Raw genomic sequence first — 19,325 nt, 5'->3', positions numbered from 1 at the left:
AGAGAGGTCAGGTTTAAAAACAGAGAGGTCAGGTTTAAAAACAGAGGTCAGGTTTAAAAACAGAGGTCAGGTTTAAAAACAGAGAGGTCAGGTTTAAAAACAGAGAGGTCAGGTTTAAAAACAGAGAGGTCAGGTTTAAAAACAGAGAGGTCAGGTTTAAAAACAGAGAGGTCAGGTTTAAAAACAGAGGTCAGGTTTAAAAACAGAGGTCAGGTTTAAAAACAGAGAGGTCAGGTTTAAAAACAGAGAGGTCAGGTTTAAAAACAGAGAGGTCAGGTTTAAAAACAGAGAGGTCAGGTTTAAAAACAGAGAGGTCAGGTTTAAAAACAGAGGTCAGGTTTAAAAACAGAGAGGTCAGGTTTAAAAACAGAGGTCAGGTTTAAAAACAGAGAGGTCAGGTTTAAAAACAGAGGTCAGGTTTAAAAACAGAGGTCAGGTTTAAAAACAGAGAGGTCAGGTTTAAAAACAGAGGTCAGGTTTAAAAACAGAGAGGTCAGGTTTAAAAACAGAGGTCAGGTTTAAAAACAGAGGTCAGGTTTAAAAACAGAGAGGTCAGGTTTAAAAACAGAGAGGTCAGGTTTAAAAACAGAGGTCAGGTTTAAAAACAGAGAGGTCAGGTTTAAAAACAGAGGTCAGGTTTAAAAACAGAGGTCAGGTTTAAAAACAGAGAGGTCAGGTTTAAAAACAGAGGTCAGGTTTAAAAACAGAGAGGTCAGGTTTAAAAACAGAGAGGTCAGGTTTAAAAACAGAGAGGTCAGGTTTAAAAACAGAGGTCAGGTTTAAAAACAGAGAGGTCAGGTTTAAAAACAGAGGTCAGGTTTAAAAACAGAGGTCAGGTTTAGTGTAACGGGAGTACTGCACGACTGTGGACGTCTCACTCAACGTTTATCACAAACACAAGCCAGTGTCAGTACAGCCCTTTACCCTGCAGAGGAACATCCATGTCTTTCTGCACATCATTCCTATATTATTAGCAGGCTGTGTACAGAACAGAGTGTCTGCTCATGGAGAATGCACAGCGTCCACATTTGTACTTGCACAAGTTGCAAAATAATGTCCAGAATCTGCAGCTCAGCACAAGGACACACTAGTTATTACAACACCTCCGTCATACACTCAGCAGGTGAACCTGATACAGTGGGTATGTTGGACTGACCTGCAGGTGACTTTTGAGTTTCTGATAGTTCATCATGATGTTCTCGGCCTCTTTGCATTTGAACTGGGTCTTCTCCAGACTGTTCTCCAGCGCCCGCAGGTTCTGAAGACACACGTGCACATTGGCTACTGCGTACTGTGACGTTATGTGTGAAAAACAGGATTAGCTTGATGTAGTGCGTATGAGGTAACCACCATGGCATCTTCCTCCTTCTTCTGAGTGCGAGCATCAGCAGACGGTGCTCCACCGCTGCCCTCTGGTTTCCTTCTCTGGTGTTCCATCTTCAGCTCTTGGAGGCGGCGCTGCTGGGTCTGGGTGGTGTGTTTCAGGGCGTTGAGCCGCTGCACCTTGCACAGCACCCTCTGTTCCAGTGTCGTCAGAGCTGCCTGGGAAAAGACATGAAGACAGTGAGCGGGAAGCAGAGAGAGCTGCAGAGAACTTTCTCCATTTCAGGTTGTGTTGTTACATATGGAGGGGTTAACAGTGGGAAACCCTTTGGTGAAAATAGTCCAACAATATCATTTTGATATGAAAACATATCTCAATGATCTATTAATAATAATAAGGGTGAACAACACCGCCGCTATGAAGCATGACGTCGAACAGTATTGATGCTGCTTCCCGTCACCTTGGCCGACATGTTGCGGTAGGCATCCTTCTCCAACCCTCGGTCCTGAAAGGCCACTTTGACCACATTTTCATCACCCTGGAGGAGGCGAGACACAAAAGGAACGATTGTAATTGGTAAGAAAGTCAGTTCTGATGACGGAGTGAGGACAGAGGAGAAGCAGCAGAGAGGGGGACGTTGTGGGACTCACAGCATTAACCTGTGCCAGCTTCCTGTAGAGCTCCTTGTTGTCCTGCCTCAGCTGCAGGATGCGCTCTCTGTTCTTCTTGATGGCGCACTGAGAGCTCTCGTAGGACGCAGTTCTGTCGCACTCTGGTGGACACATGTAATCATTACATCGACAATGCGTGGGGTTAGATGCGAGTTTCATGATCGGCGCTCGGATGAACGCACTCACCCAGAAGTTGGATCTTTCGCTGCATCTCCGTCATCTGGTCGTGCAGAGCAGGTTTCTTGGGCTCGGCGCTGAACGCCATCCCCGCGCGTGTTACTGTTGTTGTGTTGTCAGAGGAAACGTGCACGCCGTGTTACCGTGACCTGCACCAAGTCTTCTGCTAGTGTCCGGTGTTGCATAGCAACCTGTACACGTGAGCTCACAGCGTCACATTAACCCTGTGGGTCTCGCGCGTAACGGTCTCGTGGTCAGTTTATTTCTTTTTAGAAATACCATAAATGTTGGGCAACTATCATGTATGCTGCTCCAGATATAGGAAGCATCGTCAGAAATTATTTGTAAACTTTGTACTTATATTGTTCGATTATGAGCAGTGACCTGATTCCTCAGGTATGAACACAATACAGATTTATGTTTGTCAGTGTATAAGCTGGAGATACATAACGCATTTTTAAGGAGATGATCAAGTATATTTAGCCGAATGCTCTATTTCAAATGGCATTTTCTTCAAAAACGTGTCATTTGTCAGTGTTATCAAAATACTGATAAAAACAAACCGTGTTACTGTACACATATAAACCTAGGAAGCAGCGGCTTCTTTTGTTTTCTTGTCCTGATATGGCAACATACACTTTTATTAGTTTACAATAAATTGAAAGGCAACGTAAAACTGACAACTTCCTTACAAACTCAACATCTGCACATTAATCATGGATATGTTGTATTTATTTGGAGTATGAATAACAAAAAGAACAGAAGTTATTAAAACATGAAGACTTGGAATGACGTGGGTCATCTGTCATCTCTCAAGGCTTTGAGTCGCACACGCAGCTTTTTACTGGCGGCAGTTCAGCAACTTTGGTTTGGTGAGCAAATTGCAAACAGTGCAATATAGTTATTGAACTGATAAAGCACAGCTTCAGTCATGTATTAACAGGCTACATTCAACCATGAACTGGAAATCACTTTGAAAGATTCTCTTGGACTCTTCAAGCTTCCACGTAAACTGCACGACAGAATACACACACGTGACACAATAATACCAAAATGTACAAAGAAAAACACGAGTTGTAAGGCAAGCTGCTGCTTCACTTGACGACAAGTATCATCTGTAACTCAAGCTCCCATATTCCATCAGATATAAAAGAATCCTTGTTGGGCGAATACAGGAGCCAATGGGCTGAAGGCTTTGAAACAAAATACAAAAGGATCAATATCATACACACATTACTCATCTCATTTGACAGCAAGACACAAACATACTGTTGTACATACACCGGAATGGCATCGTAATTCCTCCTTAAGTTCTGATTTACACACACACACGCACACGCACACACACACACACACACGCGCACACACACGCACGCACACACACTTAATCCACAGATTTGGCTTCTTCATTGGACTTCTTCAGGAGGCTGAGCAGGCTCTGCGACATGAAATACGGCCTCTCTGCTGACCCATCGTTGCGCTCCAGATCCTCCACTGTGACACGGACAGAAGCAGATGAGGACAGCGCGCTGACACTAGCGCTCATCTCACTCGTACTCATGCATCGTCTATCTGTCACCTGCTTTGTCTTTCAGCTGAAGAAGAATTAAAGGAGTACTCCAACATTTTAACATTGCACTTCAATAAGGTAAGGGCACCTGCCAGAGACAGTTGAAGAGTAACTCAAAGGAATATTTCACCTCCAAAATGACCATTTGAATATCAATCACTCACTCTGTGAAACTCTGAATTCTCACATAACTCAACAGGGAACAAAGAATGAAAAGAACAGAGGAGTGTTGACCTATTGAAGTAAATGGGGGTCACTGTCAACAGCAAACCCGTCTTTGATTCTCTGTTTGGTGGCGTGCGAGAAAAAGAGTTTTCTTCTAAATTCAAGGCAACATTGGGCGAGTGATTGATATAAAAAGAGTCATTTTTGGGGTGAAGTGTTCGTTCGTGAAGCAGTGTTTTGCTGCCCTCTCTGGTTGTAAACATCAAGTCCCAGGATGTGGTCTCAGTGTGTTCCACTGGCCTGTGACTCAACAGTGACCTTATGGGGTCCTATACCTGTACATCCTGCAAGGTGAGAGGATAAACCTCGACAGGTCAGCAAACACACTGTTCAAGTGGTGGTCAGTTGCTTTTTACCTGAAGAAAATAAAAGAATGCTCTCATTCAGTTTATGCCAACCTGGGGATCGGGTCCCGAGACTAATTTGAGGGGTCAGGAGACGATTCAATGAATAATAAAGAGGGAAATACATCGGTGACAATGAATTGTTGTTTTTTAGACTTTTCCTTTTTGTCTTTCTGTGTTCTATGTTAATATTATGTAATATTTTGGATATTACCTCTTAAGGTATCAAAAGATGTTGTTAATCGATTTACCATTTTAAACTGAAACTCACCTGCTTCCAAACGCCAGACCACCTTCAAACTCGCATGTTTAGCCATAAACAGCACTACTTATGATTAAATACAATCACCTTTAATCAAGATTCACATCCAGTAAATATGGAATGTCATCAGTAATTTCATCGGGAAATCAACTTACATCTTTCACAAGGTGACAAACGAGAAAAACGGTACAAAAGCATCCAGAGAATTAAGACGTTAGTTGGGAGCATTCAGTAGTCATGTCAAAACCATGCAGCACAGAGACAGAGAGACAGGATAGGGCACAGCGAGGGGGGGGGGGGGGGGGGGGGGGTCACGATGGCTGCGCCAAGGCGACGCAATCACAGCACTTACGCCAGCCCGAAACACGAGGCAGATAGGAGGCAATACAATACATGAGATCCCATCTTCCATCTCCACAAGACTGAAGCCAACAAGATACATGACAGACGTACAATGCTGTGGATATGATACGAGTTCCATCGGGAAAAAAGATCCAATATTCATACAGTATATCAAATATGTGTAAGGTTTTGGCGTCAGCTGGTATTATTGTAAACAGTGAAGAGAGCTTCCCGTTGGTTGAGACGTGTGTTCTGACTGTAAACGCGGTCCTTGGTGGTTCTGTAGTGCATTGGTCGACAGCATTAAGACAAGAGATATTAGTGACAGTAATCAGGCACAGGTTCAGCACTCACAAACCAACACGGTTCTAAAACCAAAACAAGAGACTTTTTTTTTTTTTTTTCCAAGCTACAGAGATGCACTGGGCTTTTGACCTGCTTTGACATTCACATGTGGACCAGGACCCTCTCCAGCTGCACCTCTCACCTCTCACCTCGCTTCATCGAACAGGCCCGCACCACAAACCGACAGTTCTTCCATTCTGGTGAGGTTTACCAAGCCTCATGTCCTGCCTCGCATTGCTGTTGACTTCTACTCTCGTGATGCAGTGGTTGGATTCTCTTCCAAAGTTTCCTCTTTTTCCTCTTTCTTTTCGCCAGTCGCCTCTTTCTCCGGCTCCGCCGCAGGAGCCGACGCCTCCTCGTTCTTTTCCTCCTGTTTCAACTCCTGCTTTTCCGCCTCTTCTTTCACCTCAGCCTCCTCATCCTGACTGACTTTTCGTTCTTGGTTTTTCTCCTCTTCTGGCTCTTCGGCGTCCGTCTCGGCCCGCAGAGGCTGCTCCTCCTCGTTGTCCTGCTTGAGCACCGTCTGCTGTTGCAGTTGGATCTCTCCATCTCGTTGCTGCTGAAGAGGAGTCTCCTCCTCCAGCTTCACCTCGTCCGGTTGCTTCGCAGAATCTCCCTGCTCGACACCATCGTGGTCGTCCTCCAGCCTCTCGCTTTTGGAGAGGATCTCGTGCAGCGAGGGGGACATGAAGTAAGGCCTCTCAGACGAGCCGTCGTTTCTCTCCAAGTCCTCACCTTTTGTGTGTGCGGGGATGCATTTGTGTTTTGCATTGGGTTAATGGAAAAATGAGGGGAAGATTGAAACGTAAAGTAAAGGGAATGTGTGAAAACAAAGAAAAGTAAGACAAAGAGAAGAGCAGTCAGAAACATGGCAGGAAGAAGAAACCAGCATTTCAGCTTGAGACAGTTGTACGAGTGCTTGAAAGCAGGAAGACGAGAGGAGACCTGGCTGAATGTGAAGTTACTCACAGAAGCAGAGGAACAGTGTGTCCACACACATGGCGTACACGCTGAAGAAGCCATGGGCGATGAGGTAGGATCCCACGACCAACGTCTAGGGGAAGAAAATCACACATTTCATCAACTCTGCTGGCGTCAAAGCCCGCGGGCGAGCTGAAGGGATCAATATCACTGCCTCTCACCATTATTGGCACCCAGTAGTAGTTGAGAGACGGAGCAGCCTCCTCTATCGCTCTGATTCTTCCAGAGAAGAAGAAGAAAGAGAAGATGCCTGTGCAGGACAACAATGTGTGCGTTAGTGGATTTCATCCCGAAATCCGGACGGATCCGTCTCCAGAGTAAAGAACAGAGACGTTCGGTCTAAAAGTATAATCTCTCCTACCAACGATTCCAACAATGAGGAGCTTCCCGAGAAACAGCAGGAAGTCAGTCACTTTATCTAAAACAGCCACTCTGTGTTGAGATGGGCAGAGCAGAGAATATGAGCGTATCACATTAAACAATGATTAAATGCTGTATCATTAAAATGTGATTAAAATGGCGGATAGCGATGTAATGAACTCCCACCTGACGATGTTCCTCATCAGGAGGAAGAAGGCATCTCGGGCTGAGGGACAGAAGCTCTTTCCATAGATGGCAATCTGGAGGAAAAGCACAACACTTAAAACGCTGAGCGGACCGGACGCCTCTCACGCAGCCGTGTGCTGTTCCAGGACTCACCATGATGTAAGCGTTCCTGTTCAGGAACTTGATGCATTTCTCCAGACACCAGAAGCAGCACTTCATGCAGCTCAGCAGGAACCGAGCACACTTGTTCTGAGCACCTGAAGGATGCAGAATTAGATATTATTACACGTTACACATGCATCGAACCAAAATCAGCTTTTAAGACCCACACATTTAACAACAATGTCCTGAATGCTTATTAAAGGGATCGTTCAGCCCAAAAGCAAACTGTTTTTGGTGTCAGTTGCCGAGAAGAAGCTCACGATTTCTGGAGACATTCTTCAAACATATCTTTGGTACTTTGAGCGCCACACAGTCCCAGTATATTGGAGCGAGGGTGCACATCTCTACAACAAATACCTCCAACACTCGGCAACTCACATCAACACAATCCTATTGATCGCTAGCATCACAGGTAAGAGGAAACGTAGATCTTTGATTTTGGGGTGAACTGTCCCTTTAACACAGTCGGTGATAAATATATCATAATGGTGACGATACACAGTCAAGTGATTTAGTAATTTGTCTTGTTCAGAAGTTCAATCTTCTGACCTTTCAACTTGTGATCCAGGTACTCCAGAAGGACCCTGATGACCTGGACCAGGGACAGGATCAGAGAGCCAAAAGCCAGGGAGCCCGTGTGGTATCTGGACAGCAGGAGGGGACAGAGCCAACCGTGAGCTTAAAGAAACTCTGCTTTTATACACATATAGAAACAGATCATAAAGTGGACAGATCGCACACACAAACACAATAACAGAGAGGCAGCCTCTAACCGGAGGGCCCGGCCGAGCGAGGAGAAGATGGGGTAGGCGGGAATATCATCAGGCTTCTTGAAGGCCCAGTAATACGAGGCGAAGGCCCCCGACAGAGTGACCTGGCCCAGGGCCGTCACAAAGTTGGCGCACCAGAAGAAGAGAAAGACGTTGTAGAACTGGAACAGGATGAGGTATTTGTGATAGAGGGTCTCCCCACCGTAGAAGGCAAACAGGCACTCTGCATCAGGACACTGAGCTGAAACGTTGGACGTGTTGAATGTCTGGAGAGAGAGAACACGGGATGATTGGGGATCTTACATGCAGTAAAATATGATGAATATGACATGATGTTTCTTCCTTAAAGGTGTCAAATATAAGCAGCATGTTTGGTTGGGCGTCGTGCTAAACCCCACGCACATCTTCAGGCTGTGACATTTGAAAGCCTACCTTGGGGTCGCAGGTCTCTCTCGAGTACTCGCACGCTGAGCTGTTGAACACTTTGTACACCTGCTCGTTAGAGGTGGACAGGAAACTGGTCCGAGCGGTCAAGGAGGTTTAGTCAACATAGAGGACGTCTCTGAAAAGGTCTCAATCAAGAGACATCTGCATCTATCGATGGAAACATGTCTCAAACAGGTAATAAAGCACAAACACGTTGTCTAAAAGTAAATAGCAGACAAGGATATACAGTTTATTTAGAAGTGGGGAAATGCAATTATTCATCTCATCTTCTCTTCTTTTGGGCATTTTTACTCTCATTTGATGAAATTTCTCTTTCTCCACGTTTCTTCTTTCTTTTCTTTTAATGCAAAATATAGCAAATATTAATACGAATTAAAAAAACAAAACCGTGTAGAGTTGAACATCTATGTGCAGAGATTGTGACGCATTTATGTTCTGTTCATGTTTGATGGGAAGGATACACGGCAGTGATGGCCCAGTAAGCGATCACCACGGCCAGGAGGGCAAAGGTCAGCAGGGGGTAAAACAGCGATGCCATCACGTGACCGACAGCTCTGAAAGAAGACGAGAAAAGAAAGAAACAATCGAAACGCTGTGTGAACAAATAGAGTTATAATTCTCTGGAAACACGCGTGATGAAGGCCGTGAGGATGAACCGTGACGGTGACAGTGAGCTGGAAGAAGAAGAGTTGGGTGATAAATAATACCTTTCACATTATACTAAGTTCCTCAGCTGACTCACCTGCTGGCCTCTCTGATGAGGGCGATGGCAATCATGATTCTCTTCCTGAGGAAGATGAGCAGCAGGATGATGATGACCTCCACAATAGCCAGGATGATCACTGCAGAACAGGGAACGCATTAGATCAGCGTTACTGGAGCAGGATTCATAAACACGTCACACAGAGGTGTGCTGAAGACTGGACATGTGCATACTGAAGGCCAGCCAGGTCTGTCTGATCTGCAGGTAGACGGAGAAGTCCGTCTGCAGGCCCAGGTCACGGATGGTCACGTCAGAGCCCGCCTCTCCATTCAGACTCGCAAACTCCATGTAGCAGTGGAAGATCCCTAATCGAGTAGAATATTTAAAGTTTTTCATTTTCATAAAAGTGGATAATCTCTGTAAGATTAGGATTTACCATATCCGATGACTAGGATGACCAAAACGATCATGACCCAGACCATGATGCCAGCCAGGAACCGCAGCAGGACGATGAAGATCAAGCTCACGACCATGGCGATCACCAGACCGCTGGAGGAACACATCAGACGTTGGGACAGATTGAGAGGCAACAGCAGAGTATCTCAGCAGTTCTGCCTGTGATCTCGACGGTTGCGTCATGCATGTTTTCTGGTTGTACAATTATGAATTAGCTAAAGTCAGTCTTGAACACTTTAAGAGCCAAGAGAACGGTGTGCGTGTTGACAGCTACAGTAGATCAGCAGTTAATAAGTAAACAAGGACATTTTCTAAAATCATGAACGAATATCTTGTTCTGTTACCGTCACCACTACGAAGTGGACGGACTCACAGTAAAATCCAGTGCCAGGACTGAGTGTAGTCCTCAAAGATCCTCATGGCCACCTGGCGAGCTTCAACAACCACATTTGATTTCCTGTAAAAATGGAAATGAATTAAAACAATTGCCCAAAATGAACATTGTAGACATCTGCCAAGTATGGAGCCCTGGACCAGACTACAAACAATAAGCCTAGAACAGAACAAATAAATAAATAATACTGTTGTGAAATATTTACTTCAGCTGCTAGCTGCTAGCTGCTAGCTGCTAGATGCTAGCTGCTAGCTGCTAGCTGCTAGCTGCTAGCTGACGTAGCGCGGCAACATTGTTGTCGAGATTGTCAAACCTGAACCGGTTCACTTATCTCACAACATTTTCTCTTTTTGGATTCAAAGTAAGGATTACCTCCATTTAAAAGACAATCAAAACAAATATGTACAGATTCATATTTGTTCTGATTATTTCATGGATCTAGTTGCTCTAATGGATCTAGTTGGTGATTTAGTGAAGCCCAAAAGTAATGTTCTTAAATCCACGTATCCTCACTTGGATGCCTCCAGCACATCTGTGGCGTTGATGTTGAGGCCCTGTCCATCATCGAACGTGGTCTCGTTGCCCACCACCACCACCCCACCTTTCATCGTTCCCAAGGCAGGAAGGCAGCGACGCGTGACTGTGGAGGGAAGAGATGATCCGTTTATTTGTCACCGTTCTATTTATTACAGCAGCGCTACAGATACAGGAGCTGCTGCGGGTGAAGAACAAGCTGCTCACTTACAGGCTTTACTGGGCATCAGCATGGCAGGACACAAGCCGTCCTTCAGGATCTCGGGAGAACTCTGAATCAGGTGAAACACTCTCAATATTCTACCGTTTCTGTTATACGGCAATGCACATTCATCGATTCAAGCATGCATAAATACTTACCAGTTTAAGTAAGTTCACTCCATCCTTACAGTACTGCTGGAAGTATTCACGGTCCTCTTTGCTGCCTAACTTGGCGTTCACCAACGTCAGATGCCTGTCGGGACATCTTTCCACACATAACTGGACACAAATAACAACATACAAACACTTAGCGTGGGACGAGAACAATGCTGCAATGAACATGACATACGAGCAGGTATGGTGTCTGACCTGTGTGGTGGGACACTGGAGCTCCAGCAGCACCAGGGGGCTGGCACACTTCAGGATGTTGAAGTAGAAGAGAAGAGGCTTCTTCCTGTTGCGTGAGAAAATGAAGACAAGACCATTATTTGGCATGTATCACACATTAAGGTCTCAAACGACAGAGTACAGTGACACAGTGACGCTGTAAACTTCGTATTGTCAGGTGACTCACTCCAAAGGTGTTCCAGCTTGACCGCAGAACTGCCCCCTGCTGTCCGTGGGGTAGATCACTTTCCTGGGGTCACCCTGAGACCAGGCTGCATGGACAACAATTCAAATATTTCGGAAACAAAAGACGAGATCAGTAGATCAAATGACAACAAACATTGAAAGCGGAAAGGTTGCTCACACTGCTCTTGAGTATCGTCAGATCTTCCTAATTATACTAAATCAAAAGAATTTCATGTTTTCTGGCACATTTGCAATTTCAGATGTGTGAATTATCTCTTTGCTCATAAAACTCCAGTTAATACATGGAAACAGGTTGCATTCTGGGAAAACAGATGGAAAACAACAATTTTGGTGAAGGAGAGTTTTAAGTGTGTTTTAATTTTGAGGGTCTTAAACAGATCATTTACGCAGCGACCAAGTAATGAAAACAGTACAAAACGAAGTAATGTAGGAACAATCTTACCGACAATACCGACAGCAAAGTACCCCAACAAGGCCAAGATGAAGAGAATACAGCAGAGTATATCTGTGCAGCCCCTGAGCAGAGGAGAGGAGAAGAGAGGAGAGGAGGAGAGGAGACGAGAGGAGAGGAGACGAGACGAGAGGAGAGGAGAGGAGACGAGACGAGAGGAGAGGAGAGGAAAGGAAACAAGACGAGACGAGGAGAGGCAGAGGAGAGGAGGAGAGGAGAGGAGAGGAAACGAGACGAGGAGAGGAGAGGAGAGGAGAGGAGAGGAGACGAGAGGAGAGGAGAGGAAAGGAAACGAGACGAGACGAGGAGAGGCAGAGGAGAGGAGGAGAGGAGAGGAGAGGAAACGAGACGAGGAGAGGAGAGGAGAGGAGAGGAGAGGAGAGGAGAGGAGAGGCAGAGTATTGTTATTTGTTTCTTGTTCTGCAGAAAGAAGTATAATCGTGATCGCTGATGAAAACAGATGTCTCACCTGTTGTGAAGCGGCCCTTTGAAGTTTGGGTCAAACTTCCTGGACTCGCCTGTTGATGGAAACAGACGACGGGCTTGTTAACGTCTCAGACTATGAATTGAATTTGAAACTTTAACTTCAGTCTGATGAGACTAGAACACATTAAGGAGAGTGAACCACAGACCAGCAGTAAACCACTTCAATCGAAAACTCTCAATGAAGACCTGAATGAAAACTCCTTCACCACAAACTGGTTAAATGAAGGCCGAGCCCCATCACACTGAACAGTTAACTCCCTAACACGACAATACTGACATTAAAATGAATATCACAGTATAAATAGTGATATAGCTCCAACATCGGAACACATTTAAATCGAGATTAAAAACAACAACATGCAGACGAAACTCTTCAAATGTGTTTCTGATCAACGTTTGCTTGAAATTACTAATTTGGACAACTTGTAAAATGATAAAACTGCAATATTACAGCATCACGATACGACTCCACTGAATAACATGTAAGAGAGACTCTCGACATGTAAGACAGCTCTCTCGGTACGGGAGATACATGCGGTCCACATGTTGACAGAGTGAGGACACTCTGCAGAACAAAAGGATCCGTCTGCCTCCCTGCCATGCCTAGCAACCCACAAAATGGCTCCCCGGCGACGGTGAGCTCCCCGTGGACATCGCCAGCCGCCATGGAAACACCTCCGACACGACAGAGAAGCATCGAGCCGCTCTGCCCACAGCGAGCCCAGCGCTGCACTCTGTGTTACACCTTGAAACGTGTTTCACACAGGAAGGTCTTCAGGAAACAATCCCGTGGACACACACATATACACACAGGGTACACACAGGGTACACACACATGTACACACAGGGTACACACACATGTACACACACATGTACACACAGGGTACACACAGGGTACACACAGGGTACACACAGGGTACACACACAGGGTACACACAGGGTACACACACATGTACACACAGGGTACACACAGGGTACACACACATGTACACACAGGGTACACACAGGGTACACACAGGGTACACACACATGTACACACAGGGTACACACAGGGTACACACACATGTACACACAGGGTACACACACATATACACACAGGGTACACACAGGGTACACACACATGTACACACAGGGTACACACACATGTACACACAGGGTACACACACATGTACACACAGGGTACACACAGGGTACACACACAGGGTACACACAGGGTACACACACATGTACACACAGGGTACACACACATGTACACACAGGGTACACACAGGGTACACACACATGTACACACAGGGTACACACACATGTACACACAGGGTACACACACATGTACACACAGGGTACACACAGGGTACACACACATATACACACAGGGTACACACAGGGTACACACACATATACACACAGGGTACACACAGGGTACACACACATGTACACACACATGTACACACACATATACACACAGGGTACACACACATGTACACACAGGGTACACACACAGGGTACACACACATATACACACAGGGTACACACAGGGTACACACACATGTACACACAGGGTACACACAGGGTACACACACATGTACACACACAGGGTACACACAGGGTACACACAGGGTACACACAGGGTACACACACATATACACACAGGGTACACACAGGGTACACACACATGTACACACAGGGTACACACAGGGTACACACAGGGTACACACAGGGTACACACACATGTACACACACAGGGTACACACAGGGTACACACAGGGTACACACAGGGTACACACACATATACACACAGGGTACACACAGGGTACACACACATGTACACACAGGGTACACACAGGGTACACACACATGTACACACAGGGTACACACAGGGTACACACAGGGTACACACACATGTACACACAGGGTACACACACATGTACACACAGGGTACACACAGGGTACACACATATACACACAGGGTACACACAGGGTACACACACATGTACACACAGGGTACACACACAGGGTACACACACAGGGTACACACAGGGTACACACACATGTACACACAGGGTACACACACAGGGTACACACAGGGTACACACACATGTACACACACACTCTGCCCACACACAGACGCAACTACAGCCAGAAAGGCATCACTGTCCTCTGTCTTTTAGTCCATGAACCATCACAATCAGAGCGCATTGGTCAAAGCAGCAGAAGTCTATCTGAGAAGCTTGAGTAACATCAATGAGACGATCAGATGAAGCTTCAGTTCCTCATGAACACGGACTGTTACGGTACCTCGTCTGTCGTATTTTGTCATTCCGTCGTTGTTTCTGTCTCAGTGTCTGTGCTGGACGGTTCTATCGGGTTCTCTCGGTGTGCTGTGTCTGGCAGTTGTTTCTTTCCGTCTCCTTCCTGTCTGAGATCTTTGTGCCCGACCTCTTACTCTTCACTTCCTTCTCTCAGTGTGTTCGAAGCTCTGCCTTCACCTCCGGTTCCCTCGGTGTCTCTGCTCTGCCTCTCTCTCGCCTCAGGACTCGTCGGGGGAATTGCAGCAGAAGCAACATTGACGGGGGAGTTGGAGAGAGAAGCAGCAGAAGCAACAAAGACTTGCAGCGCCTGTGACCCAAAACTGACAAAAGCCTCGGCATGTTGTACACATCGGACCACGGGGACGTGGTCTGGAAATCAAAACGGTGTTTCCCTCCGGCACCATAACTTATTTTAGGCTTCAGCTCAACCTGTTGTGTCAACGTGGTAAACTGTGTTCACTGTTTCCTTGTTTAATCAGCTTCCTGTTTCTACTTTAAGCTGTATTTTCCACCCCCCCCCCCCCCTCTCTCATACTCAATCATTAGTTACATCACTAACTTCCCAAACAATGGACATTGGGCAAACAATGGAGATTCATCGAGATGGTTTCTTGCATTGTTGAGACAATGATTTGGTTCTGACGAGGCGGTGGGCTGAGCTGCAGAGATCAGACCGTCCTACGTGTTCTCTGGTGGCACACGTCTGCTCTGCCCACATCCGCGTGACAGACTGACAGCGTGCCACGGCATGAAACACAAAACCACACACACACACACCTGCACAGTGCCGTCGCAAACTCAACCTCCTTCTTTCTCATGAATCCAGTTTCCTGAGCCTGCTGTCGCCCAACAGATCCTGGCTTTTAGAGGCTCGTATCAACATTAACGTGGTTTGACATTATACGCGATATTATATTTGGGTGGTATCACTCTCTCATCCAACTTTTGGCAAGAATATGAATCCCCAAATCTGAAAATGCTTCCTTTAATTTGCTTGAATTAAAGAATGCTGATCAAACAGCTGTGGTGTTTCTATACGGGAACCGCTTGTTACTTTTTGGCCGACTGTACATAAACCTATCTGATGATATCAATATCCATAAGTATTAATTATGCTCTCAACTGTATGTTATATGCTGCACAGTAGCCCATTTTGTGTTTTAAAGTTTGACTGAGTTTAAGAGTTTAATCATTGAGATATTATTTTCAACCATAATAATTCTGTGCAAATGTAAATCACCAGTGCACACGAGTTGTTCAAATAACAAGGAGTGCAGGTTTTTACTGGAGTATAACACACAGTTTGCATATTTATATAAAGTTTAAAGGCTTTGCTTCCCCCCCCCCCCCTCCCTGCCATCACTGTGTGTGTGTGTGTGTGTGTGTGTGTGTGTGTGTGTGTGTACACACTTCCTCTTTCTCTTGACAGTAAAGTCATTTTTCCATCAGTCTTTCATTTCTTGGACCATCTGCTGATGTGAGAGACTCCATTAGAGGAGCAGGCGGCGCTTTGACTGCTTCGTGCCATAAAACAATCTCTGATTGTGCAGAAGAAGCATTCCAGCACAATTGTTGCGTCCAAATGCTGCCAAATGTCTCGTGAATAGTCTTGTATGTAATTGGCGGATTAATGGTGGTTTACTGGTGTCAGGAGATAGAAACCGTAAGAGATGTCTTTGAAAAAGGTGTGAATGTTGCCGATGTTTGTTTGTTCTGCATTCAGGTCCAGATGGAGCTCAAGACTTCTGCCAAACCGAACTGATGTCAATGTGGAGTAAGACAGGACAGCCTCTGCTTCTGACAGTAAGCTGTGTGTTTCTAGTGTGTGTGTGTGTGTGGGTGTTTCTAGTGTGTGTGTGTGTGTGTGTGTGTGTGTGTGAGTGTTAAAGGAAGTGATGATGTCATGACTTCATCACTAATGGGCCCAGAGGGTTATCATATGAACCCTTCCCTGGCTACCTTAATGGGTTAGTGGCTCCTGTGGTTGTGTGTGTGTGTGTGTGTGTGCGCGTGTGTGTGTGTGTGTGTGTGTGTGTTGACTGCACATGCAAGGAGACATGAGTACATATTCCTGACAATCTTCCCAGTTAGAATAGTCAAAGATGAAGGCGCACCGTGATGATGCTGTGCTGATCACTGGACGTGTGGCTCACTCTGGCTGTGTTGCGACGACGTTGCGGCCCTCAGGCCTCGTTCAAGAGCAACTGAACTGTTGATTGATCTTAAGAAGGCCTGAGGGCCGGAGTGGGCAGCTCTTTGTTCTTCCTAGTTAGAGCCTGTAGATGGTGATGTTTAACATGCGATTCACAGAAACTACTGTTTTACTGCCGTATCCAGCAGCTGTTCCTGCTTCAAAAAACTCCTCTTTCTCAACTACTAATGAGGTCTTTGGCCTCCGTACTCTTCCAAGGAGGAAACACATGAAAGGCTCTTTGTAGAGACAAGTACTTGCCAACCACTGCAGTGTCTCTGCGTGTGCTCGTGCATGTGTGTGTACATGCAGTGTGTGTGTGTGGTAATGCCTCTGAGTGTGCGCCAGCTCATTATTGATTGGAAGCCTCTTGACTGTGTCTGCTGATTTGGGTCGAGCAGGCAAGGCTGAACACAGTCATTGCAGGCTGCAGCCTGCCTGCATGCCTGCCTGCACACCGAGGGCCAACGCAGGAGCGACTGTCGGCAACCAGGGACCGCTCACAAGTCCATGTGCTAATAAACACTGCTGTTCAAGACTACCGGCGAGCTGGAATGTGTGTGGTGCCTTTATCTCTTCTCTAAAAGGGCTGCTGTGTTTGACCTTTGAGCCTTCACGGGGGAGGAGAGCCGAGAGAAAAGAGTCGATGTGGTGAAAAAGATCTGCTCCAGTGGGAGCTCCGTGGATCGGCTGGGGAGGACGTGCTCTTAGCAGTCGGGTGTGGGCTGTCGGGAGCATCTGACGTTGCGAAAGAAGGAATAACTCAACAATCAGGCAGCGTTAGCGTTGTCTTCCCAATTCAATCCAGTGTGAAGGCTGCGGTTTGCTTTGGAGCTGTGGCCACCGTCTCATGGAACAACACTCACAAGGGGCATTAAAGAAAGAGCAACACTGGTTCCACCAACTTCATGACTCAACAGCCCGCGTGAACAACAGCCCGGCCCAGACACAAGGAGAGCGCGTCAGGCTGCTGTGGGCTGCGAAGTCGAGAAAACGCATGTGTGACACACATAGTAATGGCCAATGAGTCATGTCTTTGGCTGCTATGGAGGATGACGTGTTCCATAATATGTACATGCACAAAAACATGAGAAGTGCATCTACGTTTGTGACAGTATCAGTGAAATAAATGAGCTTATGTCAATATACCAAACAGAGAATGTTTTTAAGCGCAGGAGGAAGCAGCAAAGCTGGCCTGAGGGTGTGTTCCTGCAGTGCAGAATATGAAGCTAATTTAATCAGAGCCCATCAAGACAAGCCTGGTTAGAACATACACTGCAGCAGCCGGCTTTCCCTTATCAGCCTGTTCCTTCTGCTCAGTAACATGACGTCATATACCAGCAATAAACAACTAGGAGGTGCTTTCATTGGAAGCTTTGCAGCACAGGCTGTTAAAACAGGGCAAACTAGTCAAATACAACCACCCAATGTGCAGCATGTTGCTTTCATTCACTGTGAATTCTCAAATGAAAAATGAAAGACAAGTTCAATGCGAATTTTCTGAGATTAAAGATGAGAACTCCTCTGAAAAACAACGCGGCTGTGGAGGATGAGGAGGACTCCAGATCTGCATGAGGTCCACACCCATCCATCCCCTCGCAGTCATTGTTTCCATTTCTTCGCCCGTTAAATCAAAGATCGAGGAGAAAGAACGGTGACATAAACCTGCAGTTACCGTGTTTAGGGTCCGCGTTTTTCTCCTCCAGCTCCATTCTCACTCGCTGCTCGGCTCCTCGCTGCTGATCAGACGTTAGACGGGACAGTCACCATGGAAGAGTCGAGGAAAAAGCAAAAAAACATCAATAACAGAGAGAGAGAGCGCGAGAGAGCGCGAGAGAGAGAGAGAGAGAGAGAGAGAGAGAGAGAGAGAGAGAGAGAGAGAGAGAGAGAGAGAGAGAGAGAGAGAGAGCGAGAGAGAGAGAGAGAGAGAGAGAGAGAGAGAGAGAGAGAGAGAGAGAGAGAGAGACCATCCCAAACCACACTGAAGCACGCGCATTCCAGCCTAACGGAGAGGAGAGGCAGCCAATCGGAGAGCAGAGGCGGGTGACTGACAGCTGCCACAGCCAATCAGAGTGCGTCTGAGCGGAACAAAACAATTTGTCTTTCCGCTACTCCGACGGAATGTGCAATGAGCACCTACGGACTGGTGTGTTCCTGTGAAGACCGTAAAGACGTTTAAAATGACCGACTTCCTTTCTACGATTAAGATTAAATACAAATCAGAGCGTCTTATTTATTGCGTTCTTTTTTTAACCCTATATGTGCTTGTGTGAGAGAAAGTAGTCCCAAATAAAGGAGCACAGTAGAAGTTAAATACATTCCTCAACTGCTGTATTTAAGTACAATGAAGAGCTTTTTGTCTGTTTAGTATTTTCATTCCACTTTGTACTTTGATTTCTACTCCACTGTATATATTGAGAGATAGATACTCTCACTCTGCCAACGTGTTTATGTGTGATCGGTGTATAACATGAGATTGATTGTTATAGATTCAATCACCCAGAAGTATATAAAGTATTTTTTTAAAACACCCTAAAATTCGAATCACACGTGAATTAAAGAATACGACATTTTGCTTCACAAACACTTTTAATTTGATACTTGCAGTACATTTACCTAATTAACATTAAAGATAAGCCTTTTGCTCAGTGGAGTTTGTATGTTGTTGTATTAATATATTTACTTACGATGTGATGTCTTCCACCACAGCAGCTTATAGGCTCCACCACTCAGAGACTGATTCATCGGTTCCACTAGGAACTGAACTGTGGTCGATGTAGGAGAGACTGTCCCTTTGCATTTTCAATAACTGGCTGGATGGTGAACTGTGGCAGACAGTG

The 19,325-nt window shown here is 45.9% G+C and overlaps 2 protein-coding genes across 3 annotated transcripts in view; both read right to left on the bottom strand.

Moving 5' to 3' along the window:
• Positions 1-2,279, bottom strand: part of odad3 (outer dynein arm docking complex subunit 3) — a 6,443-nt gene extending 4,164 nt beyond the window's left edge. Inside the window, exons 1-5 of the mRNA XM_079278873.1 lie at positions 2,182-2,279; positions 1,975-2,096; positions 1,785-1,862; positions 1,351-1,542; positions 1,157-1,258 (exon numbers count right to left, since the gene is read on the bottom strand). Of these exons, the coding sequence (XP_079134999.1) occupies positions 1,157-1,258; positions 1,351-1,542; positions 1,785-1,862; positions 1,975-2,096; positions 2,182-2,260 (573 nt within the window). The 5' untranslated portion in view covers positions 2,261-2,279. The remainder of the gene's footprint in view (positions 1-1,156; positions 1,259-1,350; positions 1,543-1,784; positions 1,863-1,974; positions 2,097-2,181) is intronic.
• A 607-nt stretch (positions 2,280-2,886) lies between these two features.
• On the bottom strand, positions 2,887-18,290 carry LOC306784508 (choline transporter-like protein 2). Of its 2 annotated transcripts, none has more exons than XM_079278534.1 (22): positions 18,161-18,290; positions 11,969-12,017; positions 11,491-11,564; positions 11,029-11,113; positions 10,824-10,908; positions 10,614-10,733; positions 10,465-10,525; positions 10,233-10,359; positions 9,699-9,782; positions 9,306-9,418; positions 9,103-9,234; positions 8,909-9,008; positions 8,628-8,720; positions 8,152-8,236; positions 7,723-7,985; positions 7,499-7,593; positions 6,941-7,044; positions 6,788-6,861; positions 6,603-6,673; positions 6,403-6,491; positions 6,230-6,314; positions 2,887-5,995 (listed from the first exon to the last, which is right to left on the bottom strand). In XM_079278534.1, exons 1-22 carry the CDS (start codon positions 18,195-18,197, stop codon positions 5,508-5,510), a joined length of 2,514 nt encoding a protein of 837 aa, XP_079134660.1. In that variant the 5' UTR covers positions 18,198-18,290; the 3' UTR covers positions 2,887-5,507. The 2 variants fall into 2 exon arrangements, with proteins under 2 accessions (XP_079134660.1, XP_079134661.1); XM_079278535.1 differs by having other exon boundaries at positions 2,887-3,666.
• Between the last annotated feature and the right edge of the window lie 1,035 nt (positions 18,291-19,325).

Source organism: Melanostigma gelatinosum (assembly GCF_949748355.1).
Source record: "Melanostigma gelatinosum genome assembly, chromosome: 11".
NCBI classification, from domain to species: Eukaryota; Metazoa; Chordata; class Actinopteri; order Perciformes; family Zoarcidae; genus Melanostigma; species Melanostigma gelatinosum.
The sequence above is the reverse complement of the archived record's forward strand: the minus strand, read 5'-3'. Positions and strand labels throughout refer to the sequence as shown.

Coding starts and splice junctions, on each gene's coding strand:
- LOC306784508 (XM_079278534.1), bottom strand. CDS start 18,197: ATGGAGCTGGAGGAGAAAAACGCGGACCCTAAACACG. Junction 10,360..10,464: donor GCTGATGCCCAGTAAAGCCT/GTAAGTGAGCAG, acceptor TTCCCTCCACAG/TCACGCGTCGCTGCCTTCCT. Junction 8,721..8,908: donor CTCATCAGAGAGGCCAGCAG/GTGAGTCAGCTG, acceptor GTCTTCTTTCAG/AGCTGTCGGTCACGTGATGG.